Source organism: Dendropsophus ebraccatus, chromosome 15, assembly GCF_027789765.1.
Source record: "Dendropsophus ebraccatus isolate aDenEbr1 chromosome 15, aDenEbr1.pat, whole genome shotgun sequence".
Taxonomy (NCBI): domain Eukaryota; kingdom Metazoa; phylum Chordata; class Amphibia; order Anura; family Hylidae; genus Dendropsophus; species Dendropsophus ebraccatus.
This window is the reverse complement of record NC_091468.1, coordinates 42,375,688-42,393,972: the sequence shown is the minus strand read 5'-3', so window position 1 is coordinate 42,393,972 and position 18,285 is coordinate 42,375,688. Positions and strand designations below refer to the sequence as shown.

Sequence of the window (18,285 nt, the reverse complement as noted above, 5' to 3'; positions counted from 1 at the left end):
GACAGTTCTGCATACTTGACTGTGCCGCCACGCCACAGCTGCCGGCTCCCGAGCCTTCTGCTCTCCGCCACTGTCATAGTTTTTACAACATCCACAGGTAAGGGACGTCCAGCATAGACTGGTATATGGCAGCTGAGGCAGGTAAGTATGCAGCATTGTTTTGTCCTCCGCAGCCCTAGTTTTGTATAATAGCAAATCATCTTGTCTGTCTTAACACATACCATGTCCATAGTCCTAAAATGCTTCGTCTTGATGTATCTGCATCGTGCAGAGGGGGTAGTGGTAGGTAACCAGAATTTCTACATACAGGCAGTTCTTAGATCAAGGCTGGCTAGGACCTCAAGCAGGTGAGCAGCTCTATTCCCTGGTGGATAGAAGGTGACGGCAGTAAGGATTCAACCCTTCACTTACTATCCAATTGTCCTAAAAAGACCTGATGAGCAAACAAACTTATTCCTAAGTGAAGCTCTATCTCTGACTTCTGGGAATACCATTATTTTCCTCCAAGCTTATTGCATTGCTTTGTCTATGTGTGACTTGGAATGTGTGGCTACACCGTTTTGACATTATTTGTTCACCACAGGAAGACGAAAAGTTCTTGTCAGAAGTTTTTGCACAGTTGACGGACGAAGCAACAGACGACGATAAAAGACGGGAATTGGTAAGAGACAATCCCAGATACTACACACCTCTTCAACAGCAATAAGAACATTGGAAAACCTCATACATGTGCAGCTTCTAACTAGAGCGGCTAATGGAAATATGTATACAATGGTTCCTGAAGGCGCCGAGGCCTTGTGATGCTGTACTAAAGTAGTGATCAGGAGGACACGTTTTCCTGGACTTCCTGTCAGTAACACTGGCGTCTAACTGCAAAGCACATGGAACTCTATATATTTTAGTTTAAGTCCATGTTTAACAATAGTTCTTCCCTCCATATGAAATAAACATTTTTTTTTTTTTTCTTTTTTCCTCCAGGTAAATTTTTTTAAGGAATTTTGTGCGTTTTCACAGACATTACAGCCTCAAAATAGAGATGCATTTTTCAAAACATTGGCAAATCTAGGAATTCTTCCTGCCTTGGAAATTGTCATGGTATGTAACCTGATTTCTTAAGACGCATCTGTTTTTTTACAGTGCTATATAGGTATTTCCAAAGGGGTTCTTTATTTTGCTTAAAGGAGAGGTCTGGCGAAATTTTTTATTAAATTATTGTATTGCCCCCCAGAAGTTATACAAATCCCCAATATACACCTATTACAGGAAATGCTTATAAAGTGCTTTTTTTCCCCTCTACTTACTACTGCATCAAGGCTTCACTTCCTGGATAAAATGTGGTGATGTCACGCCCCGACTCCCAGAGCTGTGCGGGCTGTGGCTACTGGAGAGGATGATGGCAGAGGGATGCTCGGTGTCCCTCCAGTGCCCTGTGTCCCTCAGTGTCCCCCTGCCATCATCCTCTCCAGCAGCCACAGCCCGCACAGCTCTGGGAGTCCGGTTGTGACATCACCATTTTATCCAGGAAGTGAAGCCTTGATGCAGTAGTAACTGCAGGGTAAAACACATTATAAGCATTTCCAGTAATAAGTGTATATTGGGGATTTGTGTAACTTTTGGCAGGGCATTACAATACTTAAAAATTTTAGACAGACTTTACCTTTAATGGAAGCTTCAGATATAATTTTAATGGTGGTTAAGGCAGCACCAGCACAGTAACAGTGCTCCTTCTGCGCCCCCTATATAAACAGGTATGCCCAATATGTGCCTCCAAATAGTAGTTAGGCCCTTCTGTGCCCCCTTATAGTATCAGGGCTTGTCTACTATACTGATGCACAGAGATGAGCTCCATCTGTGCCCCCATACAGTATTTAGGCCCCTCAATGCCTCTGCATAGTATAGCTTCTTGATTTGTAGAGCAGTAATGGTCATATTTCTCAGTTTGTTAGATGTTTGAGCTGATAAAACCACGATCGTCCTGATGCTAAATTCTTATGCCATAATCTCTCCTATATTATTCAAATATGCAAAGTGACTTTACACAACTGTCATACATAGTGGTGGTTCTTGGTCATACCGTTTTTAACCAAAGCCAAAACATGTCACGATCTAGGTTCCTGTTAACCCAAAGCTGCCCTGAGACGTTACTGTAGGTCTTCTAGCAGCCCTGCTGATCTAATGTGAGATCGGAAGCAGACTTCCTGTTATACTGGGCGGCCCCGTTACTATGTGTAGTAGAGGGCCACTGCGTAAAGTCATGAATAAAAAAAATCAAAACGCTCCAATAATTTGTATTGCCTTTTTTCCCCTTTTTCAAAATGGTGTAAATCAATCTAATAAACTCATTATATTGTTGCGTGTGTAATTGGCAGAACTATTGGTAGAACATTATTTATTGCATGCCGTGAACAGTGTAGATGAAGAAAAATTCCAAACGCCGAAATTTAAAATGTTTGTTTAAAAAAAAAAAATAAGTGTGTGTGTGTATATGTGATTAAAAAGTTTGATCCAGACTGAAGTGGTACCGATGTAAACTAAGGATAAAAAGGTCTGAATAGGGCAATTTATGTCTGTTCATTCAGTTTGGCCCCACAAAGAATTTTCTTGCCGTCTCTCCTTGCATTTTATGGTAAAATAAAAAGTATTGTTACAAAGTACGTTTAGTTTCGCAAAGAAATAAATAAATCTCATATGTCATGAATTAAAATGACGTAGTTATGAATCGTAAAATGTGAGGAGTGAAAAACAAAAATGAAAAATCGCTGTGCCACCTAAAGGTTAAAGAAAATGAATGTGTGATTTTCATAGCTGATTTTAGTAGTTCAGCAATATTCTCCTTCTTCTAGGGTATGGACGACTTGCAAGTTAGAGCAGCTGCAACCGATATATTTTCATATCTGGTAGAATTTAGTCCATCTATGGTCCGGGAATTTGTGATGCAGGAAGCCCAGCAGAGCGATGATGTAAGTACACCTTATGCGTCACCTCATATTGTTGTCTTGTAACAATATGCTTTTACTATTTGTCTATTTGCCTCGTGCATCTTCGCTGGTCCCATAGGCTTCATTCTATGCTTTTGGCAGGTTCCGCCGAAGAATGAACCCGCTCGTTCTTAAGACTGATGGTGGAATCTGCCAAACCATAGAATAAGACCTGTGGGACCAGCGGAGATGTACGCGGCTGGGATTCCGTACTGTGGACGTACCCTCAAAGTGGAAGTCCTGTGTCGGGCATATATATATATTTTTTAATTATAAAGAGCCCAGGAGGAGGTGGCTGAAAAAAAAAAACCCTACACCTATCTCTCCGGCTCCAGTGCAGGGGTCCGCTGTCCCTAGACTACTTCCTGGTCTGAGCAGGGACCCTGGTTGTGATGAGTCAGCCTGCCTCAACCAGTCAGCGACTGTTGCGGGGTCCTGCCTTGGCTGCTGTGATGTCCATGGTGGCCTGCCTGCACTATTAAGCCATGTAATAGGTTTGGTAAGCAAGCAATGATCTAGCAGATCAATGCTCACATACCCTGTGTGTCAGGCTGTCTAATACGGCCTTTAGGTTCCCATTCCTTGTTGTACCTCTGATAGCTGCACAACAAAAAACCAAGATATGCTCATCTGTGCACAGCAGGGGGCTGATTATTGAGGCCTGTTGTCATGGGACCAAAGGGATAATTATTGTCCCCATAAAACTGTGTATGGTTCCAGTCATGTTGTTACTGTAACACCTTCTCTTTCCCCACCACAGGACATTCTGTTGATAAATGTTGTTATTGAGCAAATGATATGTGATACGGACCCTGAGCTTGGAGGAGCTGTTCAGCTAATGGGGCTGCTGCGGACTCTGATCGACCCTGAAAACATGTTAGCGACGGCTAATGTAAGAACATGTCAATGGGTAAAAACATCACTTTTTTTCGTTAAATTTTTTTTTTATGTACAGTGTATTAGCACACGTTCTACATACATGTAGAAGTGAAGGCTGCACACTGGGCTAAGTCCTACACATGCAGCATTAAAGGGAGCTATCTACATGAACTCAGAATTACTTTAACTATCGGCTGCAATTAACATTCCAAACTTTTGACAATAGAAGATGGCTGATTGTCTACCTTTTCATAGATCAGTCGCTGCTTCCATAATGGGAAAATGCTTTACTGTCCAGTGCAGAGTGTCAAAGTTCTGAAAGCACAGACAGATATATGAAAGGTGCCATGTGTTTCCTTGCTGTAACAGTGTCTGCAGTTTGAAAGGGGAATTGCTTAATATCGCCTGCAGCTGCTTTGTCCTACAGCATATGGGACCCTGCTATACCTGAACATCTTATCTGCACATAGTATTCAGGATAGCAGTGAAAAGAGACTGTAGGGGAAGCACACTAAAGAAGCATGAATGCATTTATACTGTAGTGCTGCCTCCGGCATCTGTTGGGTGGGTGAGAATGAAGAAAAGTTTTATAATACATTTTAACAATTCTTACAATTTAACCCCTAGACGACTAAGGATGCACGCCCTGGAAGTCTGCCCAGACGACCCTGGGCGTACCGCTATGTCCTGACCTATGAAGCGTGCTCTGGAGCGGTTGAGCAGCCGGCACCTTACCGTTAATGACAGGCTGCAGCGTGTCATTAACCCCTTAAACTCTGCGGCGTTTAAATGTGAGTGACAGGGGGGGTCCCCTGTCACTTAACGATCGTTGTAACGGACCGCCGGAGGTCTCTCACCTGCTTCTGCGCGGTCCGGTCAGTGATCTGCTCACTGAGCCTGCAGCATAGCAATGATCAGTGTGAATAATGTAATAAATGAATGTAAAAGTCCCCCAAAGGGACTTAAAGTGTGTATGTGTGTTAAAAAAAAAAAAATTACACAAGCCCTCCCCCAATAAAAGTTCAAATCACCCCCCCCTTTCCCATTATATAAATAACATATATAAAAATAGAATAAACAAACATATAAATAAACTTGTAATATACCGTAGCGTGCGTAATTGTCTGATCTATTAAAATATCACAAGCGTCATTACTAACGGTGAACGGTGTAAACGAACAGAGCAAAAAGTACCAGGATTAACTTTTTTTTTTTTTTTTTACATTTTAATAAAAAGTGATCATAACGTCTGATCTTCACAAATATGGTATTCGTAAAAACTAGAGATCATGGCAGAAAAAAATGACACCCCCATACAGCCCTGTAGGTGAAAAAATAAAACTGTTAGAAGCGTCACAATAGGCCCATTTTAATTGCAAAAAAAGGATTTAATGAAAAAATATATAACATTAGAGAATCTGTGTAAACCTGCATATGGTTGTGTTCGGACTGACCTATGGAATAATGGTATCATGTCGCTTTTATCATGTAGTGCTTTAGGTAGACACAGGAACCCCCCAAAAGTTACAATATTGCATTCTTTTTTTGCGATTTCACCTATTTATATCTTCAATAATTTGGGGTTCCATCATACATGTTATGGTAGAATGAAAGATTCCATTACAAAGTACAACTACTTCTGTAAAAAAACAAGCCGCCACATGGCCCTGTAGATAGAAAACAAAGTGCTAGAGCTCTTAGAAGGGGAGGAGGATAAAATGAAAACGCAAAAATTAAAATTTGGTGTCCACTGGGTCATTTTGGGCCTAGTCCTCAAAGGGATAGTGTCACGGTTTCTTTTTTTTTTCTTGCGCAGAAATCAATAGTCCATGCGATTTTTAAGAAACTTTGTAATTGAGTTTATTAGGCAAATATGTCATTATCTGCATTCAAAAAGACTTTCCCCAGGCCCCCCCCCCCCACCCCTCCCTTTCTCTCATCCACTGCTCATTATCAGGAAATCAGAAGTGCCCCTGTTTGTTCTATGAAGAGAGCCACGGGGGGGAAGATTAGTCTGCAGAGAACAAAGGATTACACAGCAGGAACTGTATGAAAGCTGTATTCAGAGGTCTGGTGACTTCAGAGGAGATAGCAGGTGATGTAGCTGTAAATTAACTCTTTGTTGTCCTGTTTTGGTGCCTCATCTCCCTCCATCCCTCCCGTCTCAATAGAGAACAACTAAGACAGGGGTGAGAGCTTCAAACTGCTTTCATGATAAAAATGCATTTTTCAGCTAATAAAACCTAATTACAAAGTTTCTTGAAATCGCCTGTACTATTGATTTCTGCAAAAAAAAATGTAAACGACAGTGACACTTTAAACAGTTTGCATGTGTTCATGATTAGGAAGTTCTTTAAGTGATATTCACTATATGTGAATTTCTCAGCGCCATTTTAAAGCTTAAATACTGCACATTTCATATTCACCTCAATAAAACATGTTTTTCTGCCCTAAACTGCTCTTTATTATTGGTGAGCAGTGCTTCAGGCCGATGTGCCACCCCCTTTCTGCCTCTGTCCCCTCTGTGACATAATCATCAGGTGCTGTCTAGGTCAGAAATCTGGTGTAAGGGCAGCTAAGAATATGCACAACGTCTCTGCCCTTACCACACCAGAGCCACAGATTCTCTGCAAGATAGTTTCCCAGCCTCCACTGGAGTATGGGCAGCACCTGCTGATGACCTCATGGACAGACAGACTATGGCACCAACATAGGCAAGGGCTCAACGGCCTGAAGCCCCACCCAGATGACACTGCCTTTAATGATGAAAACATGTTTTATAGAGGTATGTATGAAGGCTTTTGAAGCATGCTGAGAACTGCACATACCAAAAGGGGGTGACAGTATCACTTTAAAGTTTAATGCATTATGGGAAATATCTTAAGAAACCTGTGAGACTATCCGTTTTTTTTTTTGGTACTATAAAGTTACCCTTCCTTGGCCTGACACACCATGCAGGATGTCTGCAGTCCACATCGCAGTGTGTTGGCATGATACTATAGTTGATTCTATTGACTGTATTCTGTATCGCCTGATAACATGTGAAATTTGTCTTTTTACAGAAAACTGAAAAGAGCGAGTTTCTGAATTTCTTCTACAATCATTGTATGCAAGTCCTCACTGCACCTCTCCTGGCTAACACATCCGAAGATAAACCAGATAAGGGTATGCTAGCAGCGCCTCATGTTATATATGTGTGCGGTTATTCTTTACCTCAGTGTAATATAAGAAAATATTTATGTACTACGTTCGGTCCCACCCAGTAGGAGTTTGACAAGCTTGTATCGGCATACTGGCTTGTGGACATATACTGCAGTGTTACTGTAGGAACGATCCCAGTAGCTTCTCATTTCTGGAAAACCTTGTTTCACTGGACACTGATTTGCATATAAAAGTAGAAAACAAAGAAGGAAACTTATCAAGACTAGTGTACCTGCTGGTCTTACATGAAGCCCTGCCTTCATGCTGGATTTACTAAGAGGTAAATGCCCCTTTGTAAATCTGGCGAATCTGCGGCTACAGGCGCTGGGATGAACACCTGCTCCATAGCATGCATGGATTTCTGCCATGATTTACGCCTGCTAGTGCTCCACCTCTGCCATGCTACCTGTTAGATGAGCCAGGTGTACACCAGGGTAAAGGCGCCGATTTTGGGGCATACCAGTATGCTGCATCCATGCCCAGGCAGCTGCCAGGCTTATGATATGATAATTCCTTTCAAACACTTTGTGGGAAAGCAGTTTGTCTTATCTATTCTGTGTTTCCTTAGATTCTAGCATTGGATCTGCCAAGAGCAGCACTATTTGTCCAGGTAAGTTTATCCATACATGCGTCTGACATGGAAAGGTGTGTGTATGTATATATGTGTATGTATATATGTGTGTGTGTATGTATATGTATATATATAATAACGATGAGGCTGTCAAAAAGTCATCCTGTGTTTAAGAGTTGATGTAATAAACTTCACAATTTTTTTTTTGTCACTGAATTTGGAGTGCTGCAGACTATTTCTACATTTTTTATATCCTTACCCATGGTTGGGGAATCTGCTGGCACCCCCTTGCACTATTGAAGTAGTGTTGCTCCGTTATCCTATTCTTATATTGTATATTATATTTGAGGTGCACAGTTTGCCCAGATTTGTTTTCTTTGGTATACGTTTTTGGCTTCAGACAAAGAGCCTGCACGTATCTAATGTTAAAATGCATAAAAAATGTTTTTGAAGAACTACACACAATATTAAAAAGCTGTATCCAGCCAAACAAGAGGGATGACCCTGATATGTGACCCCCCATAAAAGTTGGGATATAAACCTTGTGGCCCAATTCCCCTTCACTCTAAACACATGTATTAGTGTAAAAAAAAAAATGCAACAAAATTAAATATACATAGCTTGTGTTCTCGGTGTAAGTTGTAGTTCATCTAATAATGTGCAACATGCCAGAATAAAGTGCAATGCAGGAGGAAAAATATTACAAGTGGTCTCAACTGAAGACGTTCTGTCAGCAAATGACTTCCTCAGAGTTGTTCAGGGGTTCACTTAGGTGGGATCATTTCTACAACACGCTGTATAATTTTGACCCCTGAAAGCTGTATAGGCCATGTTCCTTGCACTCATATTTAATGTGTTGCATATCCCACTAGGGGGCGACTACATCAAACAGATACAGTATACCCGTATTCTCACAGTGCGTCATTGAGGATTTCTCTGTGTTTCAGATAACTATCAGACCGCTCAGCTGCTTGCATTGATATTGGAGCTGTTGACCTTTTGTGTAGAACATCATACATACCACATCAAAAACTACATCATGAACAAGGACCTTCTCCGAAGAGTGTTAATACTGATGAACTCCAAACACACCTTTCTGGCACTTTGTAAGTCCCTTTCTCGTCTATTGGTTTTTTTTTGTGGTTTTTTTTTGTGCCTGAGATGAGGGGGAGGGGGGTGGCTGTTTTACAGGAAGACATTTGAGAAGGTATAGAAATGGAGTATCCTCTGTGACCCTCCCACGTTTCAGAGAAACAAAGTTCAGCGATAATGCGATTTTGAGCCTTGATCACCATTGCCAACGTGTGTCCTGCACATGCCTTCTCCTTCCTGGAATTATGTCTGTGTAGTAAATAACCTTTTATTTACCACAATTATGATACAGGAAGGACATCTAGTGGCGGTTTATGACATGGCACATTAACTTGTAAATAAAAAAACAAAATTTGAACAAGCTCATCTCTTACTTCAGAGACCAGGAGGCACCTGAGGTTCCCCGTTGGTACTATGGTGCACTACAGAGCTGTAAACTATTCTAACATGTACTGTAATGTAGTCTAAACCGCAAAAAGAAACCCTGCTACATCCTGCCATAAACTGTAAACATAAGTATATCTTCTCACGTAGTCGTTAGTTATAACCGTAGATTACACCTGCAGCCTCAGAATATACAATTATGCACAGCTCACAATATAGCGTCTGTCTCTAAAACCTAAAGTCTTTAACAGGACAGGTCTTGGCAGTGCCCCCTGGTGGTGGTTCACAAAAAGACACAGCCATTTCTATGGCGAGTAGAGGGGAGAGCTTTTCCTTTTTATCAATAAGCAAGCCTGCGTATAGGTGGTAATTGTTATACATTTGTTGACAGATTTTATATATATATGTATATATTCTCTATCTATCATTATTATTGAAGGTTTGTCTGGTTTGGTGTTCTCCCCACTGGGAGGCACCCCCTTGGCATTAGGCTTCCCTCCCCTGGAGGGATATCTGGCTATTCCCGTGTTTTGAGACTCGTAACTGAGACTCCAAGGACCCTTCTTTTGCATATTTAAACTTAAAGGGGGCAATGCATCAGTGGAGACTCTTCAGTGAGTACTCCATTAGATTTTTTTGTTTTTCTGGTCTCCCTGAGCTCAGCGATTTGCTGTGTTTTGTTGGTTATTGTACACTTGTCTCACTCACTTTGTATTCCTTTTAGGTGCTTTACGTTTCTTGAGGCGAATAATTGGTTTAAAAGATGAATTTTACAACCGTTATATTATAAAGGGAAACCTTTTTGAGCCAGTTATTAATGCACTTCTGGATAATGGAACCCGATACAACTTGCTAAACTCTGCAATAATCGAGCTGTTTGAGTTCATCAGAGTGGTAAGAGGCCGTTCATCTCTAGTAATGCTCTGTCTGTTATGGGGGAGATTTATCAAACATGGTGTATCGTTAAACTGGCTCAGTTGCCCCTAGTAACCAATCAGATTCCATCTTTCATTCCTCACAGACTCTTTGGAAAATGAAAGGTGGAATCTGATTGGTTGCTAGGGGCAACTGAGCCAGTTTAACCATACACCATGTTTGATAAATCTCCCCCTATATCCGTACAGCGTAGCTTAGACCCGAACACTGGGCTACTAGCTGATCCCGTATGGCTTGTACAGATTTGTTCTGTATTGTTCATTCAATGACTGTTGGCTATGAATGCTATTGTCCAGCTTTACTGCAGCAGGGACAAAGATAAATGCACATAAATCTTTGCTATATGTAGAAACATATTACACAAGATAAAGACTTTTTCTAGACATGATTATGGGGGGAGGGACCCAAAGCACTTCCCCCAATAACTAGTGGATCAGGCAACATAAAAGTAACGAACATTTCAACAATAAAGTTGGACAAACCCCATTTAAGTCATGTGTTTTGTTTTTATGTTGCAGGAAGACATAAAGTCTCTGACAGCACATATAGTGGATAACTTCTATAAAGCTCTTGAGTCTATTGAATATGTTCAGACATTCAAGGGACTGAAGACCAAGTATGAGCAAGAAAAAGACAGGCAGAGCCAGAAATTAAACAGGTGAGGCTGCCATAGTGTGAGTGTGTGACAAGGTGGATGGCTTCCTGTACCACCACACAGGTTCCAGGCTCATAGACATAAATGAGCTTCTTGGCAAACCATCTCACCATGTTAAGATGACCTCAGAGAGATGGTGCTACACTGACACTGGTCTCTTTTGTGCCAATACGAAACCTACACACTTGCATGCAGGCTCCAACTAGTCAGCCATAGTTGGTTTTATAAAGATCACATGATTTGCTGATTTCTGTACACACTATGCAATAAATTGCAGTGTGAACACCTACTTTGTATTCTGCATCACTCTTTCTTACAGGGGTTGTCCGGCATAAATCTATCTTCCAAATCACCTGGGTTCAGAAAGTTATATAGATTTGTAATTAACTTCTATTAAACTCTCCAGTCTTCCAGTACTTATCAGCTGCTGTATGTCCTGCAGGAAGTGGTGGTTTCTTTCCAGTCAGTCCAGTACCCCTTTTTTATTGTAACTGCATATTGTCCACACTGGGGATTAAAGCAGTTCCAGCATGTATCCCATGCTTCTACCGTGGCCTGTTGGATACAATATTAAGTGCTGTTAGAATGTTCTGTTAGGGTGGGTTCACACTATGGAATTCGCGCGGATAAACTCAGCGGAATTCTGCCGGCTGTCCGTACGCACGGCCGCGCGCCTTTCCACCGGCTCCATAGACACCATTCTATGGGCCGGCGTATTCCGCTATCCACCGAAAGAAGTGACATGTCACTTATTTCAGCGGATAGCGGAATACGCCGGCCCATAGAATGGTGTCTATGGAGCCGGCGGAAAGGCGCGCGGCCGTGCATACGGACAGACAGCGGAATTCCGCTGACATTATCAGCGAGAGTTCCTCAGTATGAACCCACCCTTACACTGTAAGTCTGTCAAGGTTGTGTCATGGAGCCAGAAGTGAATGCGCTGCCCATGTTCTTCTCCTGACTCATTCTGCTGGTAGACCGTGTCCGAGTGTTTAGATCACAAGCAATTGAAATTTTTGACATGCCTCTGATGTTTAGTGGCTTTTTTTTTTTTTTTTTGGGTGGTTTCCTACAGAACATCAGTTCTCATGTAAAGACCTAATTTTAAAGTAACATACTAGCTTACTGCTTGCTGTAATTTCATTACACAGTAATTTCTACGCCATCTAGTGGTATAAGTAGGTAACAGAAAGCTGAGATTTTAAAGTGACTCTGTACCCACAATCTGACCCCCCCCCCCCCCCCCCCCCAAGACCACTTGTATCTTCGGATAGCTGCTTTTAATCCAAGATCTGTCCTGGGGTCCGTTCGGCAGGTGATGCAGTTATTGTCCTAACAAACAACTTTAAACTTGCAGCCTGTGCCAAACTGGAGTATCTGTGCCCTAACTTTGCACCACCCCTCCGTCCTTCCTCCCCACCCTCTTCATCATTAGGAATGCTCCCGGCAGATGGCCTCCTATTCCCCACCTGTGTCAGCATGGCACATGGGTTGGATCGTTAAGCAGCTGTGCAATGTTCAGCATGGAGAAAATGTTCCAGTGGCATTCCTAATGATGAAGAGGGTGGGGAGGAGGGACGGAGGGGTGGTGCAAAGTTAGGGCACAGATACTCCCGTTTGGCACGGTCTTCAAGTTTAAAAGTAGTTTTTTAGAACAATAACTGCATCACCTGCCAAACGGACCCCAGAACAGATCTTGGATTAAAAGCAGCTATCCGGAGGTACAAGTGGTTTGGGGGGTCAGATTGTGGGTACAGAGTCGCTTTAAATCCATGTCTATGCAAGCGGTGTGACACTCCAGTCCTAGGCTGTCTATGCATGATTGAAATTCTGGTTTGCAATAGCCGGAGGGCTGTGAGTTTGACACCTGTGCTTTAGTTGGTTAGATCCAGCTTTATGCTCACATCACTTACATTGCAACTGACCTCAGATCTGGTCCAACCTCTCATCATATCTTTATTGTTTGGCATAAGCAAAACCTAAAACGTTTGACTGTGTCTCCTCCATAGTGTACCGTCAATACTACGTAGCAACAGATTCCGGCGAGATGCAAGAGCTTTGGAAGAAGATGAAGAGCTATGGTTCAATGAAGACGAAGAGGAAGAAGGCGAAGCCGTTGTACCTCCTATAGAAAAGTCTAAGGCAGAGGATGACTTTCCTGACAGTTATGAGAAATTTATGGAAACAAAGAAAGGTATAAATGGATGACTTGCCTTCAAAACATCAGTACTTGATTTCTGCAGTTACAAAACAATCATATAGTTGGACGCCATACTTCTACTCCTTAGTTCTGACACCAGGCACTCTGGAGCAGCGTGGCACTGGACAGGAAACTGGAGAGGCAAATACTTCCCCACAAAACTATATATCTGTAATGTGTTTCCAGCAGATGCAGTAACACATTTATTGCAATGGTTTTTCCTTAGGTTGAGTCTTTATACTTATTCTTGTTTTCTCCTCAAAGCTAAAGAGAGCGAAGACAAGGAGAATCTGCCAAAGAGGACTTCAGTGGGAGGATTCAAGTTCACTTTTTCTCACTCCGCCAGTTCAGCGAATGGAGCAAATAGTGCAAACAGCAAATCGGTGGCAGCTCAGACCCCACCAGCAGGTTCCAATGGATCATCCTCCAAAAACACAAGCTTAGCAACTACTGTAACATCAACAAAGGTGAGCCAGTGTTCACTGCTGGAGAATGAAAACTGAACTGGAATTCATTGTTTGTTTTTTTTGTTTTTAGTTTGTCAGATGAGGCCTATGCTGTTAGAAGGTGGGAGCTAAAGTGTTACTCTGGACAAAGGCCTTTTTTGTAATATGCTTGGGGAAAAGTTGTTTAAAGATGATGATGTACGCTAACCTCCTCAGCTCCATCTGGCTGCTTCTGGGACCTGTTGTGTCATTGTAGGCCTACCTATGGCTGCAGCGGTGTCCCACCTTAGTCGTGGTGGTTGGGCAGTCCTGGGACATCGCAACAGGTCCTCGAACAGCCGCACAGGAGGGACGGTCCAGTAAGATACCCATCCCCAAGCATATCACAAAAAGCCTCCTTTCTGAAGTACCTAAAGATTTTTTTTAATAGAGTACAATAAGGTTTTAGTTCTCATAACATCTAGCCCATGGATGGGAAACCTTTGGCCCTCCAGCTGTTGCAAAACTACAATTTACATCATGCCTGGACAGCTAAAGCTTTAGCTATCCAGGCATGATGGGAATTCTAGTTTTGCAACAGCTGGAGGGCCAAAGGTTTCCCATCCCTGATCTAGTCAGTGCAATGTATTCTAAAGAGATTGTAATAGGAGTACCATTTGCATTGGTGGTCAGCTGAACCTGCATTCATTCATGTAAGCCTTGCCTACCCCAACATTAACCATGTACTGAGTTTAGGGGCTCTGGGAAGGGGAAATAATTTAGATATTCCACTATTTTACCATGCAGTTATGGTTTATAGCACATAAGGTAAAGCAGATGAGCTGCAATATAGATCAAAGAATACAGTGACCATTCCCAGCTGTATATACCATCTGTGTATTTGACAAAGAAGGACCTAGAGCAGCCCCCGGCTGTCATGGGATGGTGGGAGTTGTAGTTTTGCAACAGCTATTGAGCCTAGAGGATCTCCAAGCACCAGGAGGCCCTCTGTAGTAGCATTGCATGTAGCCATATCCTCAGATGTCATTGTGCTATAGAAGTATGCTCTTGTTTAGATATTAAAGCTAACCACCTCATTTCTATAGCAGGGAAGTCTGATTGGACTGGTGGATTACCCCGATGATGAGGAAGAAGAGGAGGAGGAAGACACGTCTCCAAGAAAAAGACCTAGGCTGGGATCTTAAATTGACAAACATTAGTTTTGGGTTAATACAGCAACTGATGTCTGAGCTTAGTGTGAGCCAGAAAGCTTTCTCCCTTGAATAATACGGAAGTAGCCAAACTCCACTAGAACGGTGTAAATGCCAAGATTTCACGGAAGCCCCTCAAGTGTTTCTGATTTCTTGTGGGCTTTCAGAATGACGGATTAGCTATGACAACCAAGATGGGTGCTTCAGTGCATCTTGTGTTCGGGGGAAGGGGACAGAATGGATCACTTAGAAAGATGCATTTTAATGTTGCAGGGTTGCCCCAAGATGTAAGTCAACTAGACGAAAAAAAACAAAAAAGCTAAAAGCTTTCAGTTGCACAGCGGTAATCTTAATTTTAATGGTGCTGGCCATAATGTTTTATCAATTGCCTATTTTATAAAAAAAAAAAAAAGAAATTGAAGGGAATGAATTCTGATCTAACTTTGGGACCATTCTTTGTAAATTGAATTCCCGTCTTCAATAGTAGGGATGGGAGGGGGGGGGGGGGGGGGGAGGGGGCTGGGTGACACATTGTAGTGCATGTTAACTTTTAAAGAAAAAAAAGAAAAAAAAATATGAATGAGAATCTTTCAGTGTGTATTTTATTAAAAATCTGAAGTCAGAATGGACAGATGTAACAATGAGTAGCCCGTCCTGCATACCGCACTTCCAGAAATACTGATGCCAAGGATCAGTAGCTTCCAAAACTAGTCTGGAAACTGCCCGTTGACCTCCTAACCAGTGCCTCAATCTCTTGCAGTGTTACTGTTTTTCGTGTTAAGTATATGAACAGTGTGTTTACCCATATATTTTTTTTTTTTTTAATTTTTCCTTTTTTTTTGCGTTCAGCTTCCTTGGTTTGATGCCATTTGCTGTTTTTTTTTTTTTTTTTTTTTTTTTTTTAGTCCATAAAAATTATTCCAATTTTTTTAAGTGCTGAAACCATCATGGCTATACAAGAAACCAATATACCAAAGGGGTTAACACAGCAAGCAATGAGTTACCATCAGCCATTTTGTTTCATAGTGTCGGAAGACCGATATATATGCACCTTTTATTATCTTTCGGCAGGGGTGTAAAGGGAGAGCCGCCGCTTTCAGTACAGTCACTTTACACACAGCAATTCAGAGCACATTCCATGGATGTAGATGAATTGCAGCGGATATGTGACCGTGTAGTTATGGAAGACAACTTGGTTTAATTTTTACATTTTTTTTTAAGGTAGCACCTGACCTGTAAATATTTTAATTCTCCCGTATATGATCTAAGATCATGATGAAGAAAAGTGTTCCCTCCTTCACTTGAATCTACTGTTCAGAGATGCACGGAGCAGCTGCAATCCTCCTCTGAAAGTCGCCCTAGTGACAGGTTCTAGATCCGTTTCTCTTGATGATAGTTGAAGCAGTTTCCCAGTTTTGGAGATTTTGTAGTTTAATTATAATTTTAGTTATTGTTTGGAAAGATGGGCTGTCTGTGTAGATATGAAGTATAGTTCTTTTTTCCATAAAAATACAGAAGTTTATTTTGTATTAAATACCACTGTACTTGTTTTACACCATTTGTATACATGTGGTGATTATTAATGCTGAACTGTAAAATTCAGGAATTAAAATGTGACCCTGTAATTCCATGCTTTGTCTTTTGCTTGGTTTTTGGAGCTGTGTAACAACCGCTTGTCTTCACTCCCCTGTGTCCTGCTACATATATCACATTGTAAAAACACCACTCTTGTCTCCAGTCTACGTGTGGTTTGAAAGTTCTCCATTCACTTCAGTGGAACTGAATTGCAAAACCTGAATACCATACGAAGAGTGGTGTCCTCTCTGAAAGAAAGTGCCTGTTTTTTTTTTTTTTTTTTGTTTGTTTGTTTTTTAAATGTTTGATAATCCCTTTAAATTCTTCCTGGTGTCTCAGCTGAGCGGGTCCAGGAGCCAGGTAGGAAAACATCCCCTAGGCCCAGAGTTACCAAAAAATGTAAAATTTAGAGTGGTGCAAACTGCCCCAGCAACCAATCAAAGCTTAGCTCTGGTAAAATGAAGACTAAGCTGTCATTGGTTGCTGTGGGCAGTTTGCGCCAGTCTAAATTTTACACCCTTTGTTAAATCACCCCCTAGTCTCTACCTGTTCAACACGAGAGATGAGCGATTTTCAGATTTGTTTTGCTTCATACGAAGCAAAACTGATCTGCGCTTGTCTTCCTTAGGCTGCTGGCTCTGGGCAGAGGGAGGATACCGCCTGGAAAAACATGGACACAGTTATGGCTTATTCATAGTCTGATGGAGAGTGATGGTGGATATTTCCACCTGTCTGAATAAGCCTGTGTTCACAAAATGTAAAAAGGGCACAAAAACCGCACATTTTTTGCACTTATTTTTGCATTCTGTGAACATAGCCTAAGGGTCACGGATTACACCTGTTTTCCTCTGGATTTTCCATAAGTGAACCTTTCAGTGTTTGGGTGCTGCCAGAAAAACATGGATCCATCCTGTGGATACACTGCTAATTTTGCAAGTTTTCCCACCTGCAACAACTGGCAAGGCCTGTAATTTTTATCATGGGTACAACTCAAGTGTGAGAGATCACATTTTGGTTTTTAAATAAATTATTTTGCATTTTATTGCATGAAATAAGGAATTGATGCAATAGAAAAACAGAACTTAATGTTTCGTAGAGAAACCAGTTTCCTGTAGTTCTTGACCCAGCTTGCATCAGATCGTGTCCCACTCCTCCATACAGATCATCTTCAGATCTTTCAGGTTTCAAGGCTGTTACATAGTAACATTGAATGTCAGCTGCCTCCAAAGATGTCGCTCCGTAGTTGCCCTGGCTGTGTGTTTTGAGTCAGTGTCATGCTTGAAGACCCAGCCACAACCCATCTTTTACTGAGGGTAGGAGGTTGATGGCCAACACCTCTTCACACAAAGTGTGATGTTTCTACCCCCATGCTTCACAGTGGTGATCTTGGGGTTGTGATAATTATCCTTCCTTCAAACAAGGTGAGTGGAGTTTATACAAAACGGTTCTATTTTGGTCTCATCTGACCCCATGCCTCCCCTGAAGTTTGCCAGTGACCATCTAGATGATCTAAATGGGGCTGGATGTGTTCTGGTGTGAAAAGGGGAACTGTGCATGCAGAGGTTTAATCCATGATTGTGTAGTGTTACTACCTGTAATCTTTGAGACTGATCCCAGCTCTCTTGAGATCATTGACCCGATCTACCTGTGTAGTTCTGGGCTGATTCCTGACTTTTTTCAGAATCGTCCTTACCCCACGAGGTGAGAGATGGCATAGAGCCCCAGACTGGAAGATTCTGTGTTCATCTTGTATTCTGTACAGAGTCCTTATATACAGACCATGTGCAATGAGACAGAGTTCCTGGCATCTTGTAACTGTTTAAATCTTTATGGAACGGTACTGACACAGCTGCAAGAGGTCCGTGAATCCAGCCCATAGCACATCTTCCATGCACAGACCATGTTCATGGAACGTGTGAATGTCCCCTAAGAATTTGGTACACAATATTAATCCATCACTGGTTTAATTCCTACATTTTAAAATCCTTTTTTATACATAGGCAACATGAACTCAGAGGGCCACTTCAGATGATGCACTTTGCGATAAATAGAAAAAAAATTGTAAGCAAAGTGACCAAGGTCTGTGGATGAAGTCTATCTACCTCCATGTTCTGTGAAAAAAAATATCTATGATGACAAATCTGTGATTACATCCCATCTTTTTTTTTTCACGGATAG

The 18,285-nt window shown here is 41.8% G+C and overlaps 1 protein-coding gene across 2 annotated transcripts in view; it reads left to right on the top strand.

The window, feature by feature from the left end:
• PPP4R3B (protein phosphatase 4 regulatory subunit 3B) overlaps positions 1 to 15,027 on the top strand; it is a 29,262-nt gene extending 14,235 nt beyond the window's left edge. The window contains exons 5-16 of one of the 2 annotated variants that reach the window (XM_069954343.1): positions 584 to 661; positions 979 to 1,095; positions 2,844 to 2,960; positions 3,739 to 3,888; positions 6,920 to 7,022; positions 7,627 to 7,668; positions 8,577 to 8,735; positions 9,830 to 9,999; positions 10,560 to 10,699; positions 12,706 to 12,890; positions 13,161 to 13,363; positions 14,428 to 15,027. In XM_069954343.1, coding sequence (XP_069810444.1) covers positions 584 to 661; positions 979 to 1,095; positions 2,844 to 2,960; positions 3,739 to 3,888; positions 6,920 to 7,022; positions 7,627 to 7,668; positions 8,577 to 8,735; positions 9,830 to 9,999; positions 10,560 to 10,699; positions 12,706 to 12,890; positions 13,161 to 13,363; positions 14,428 to 14,526 — 1,563 coding nt within the window. In that variant the 3' untranslated portion in view covers positions 14,527 to 15,027. The remainder of the gene's footprint in view (positions 1 to 583; positions 662 to 978; positions 1,096 to 2,843; positions 2,961 to 3,738; positions 3,889 to 6,919; positions 7,023 to 7,626; positions 7,669 to 8,576; positions 8,736 to 9,829; positions 10,000 to 10,559; positions 10,700 to 12,705; positions 12,891 to 13,160; positions 13,364 to 14,427) is intronic. The other variant, XM_069954344.1, reaches the window with a different exon arrangement.
• The last annotated feature ends 3,258 nt before the right edge of the window (positions 15,028 to 18,285 follow it).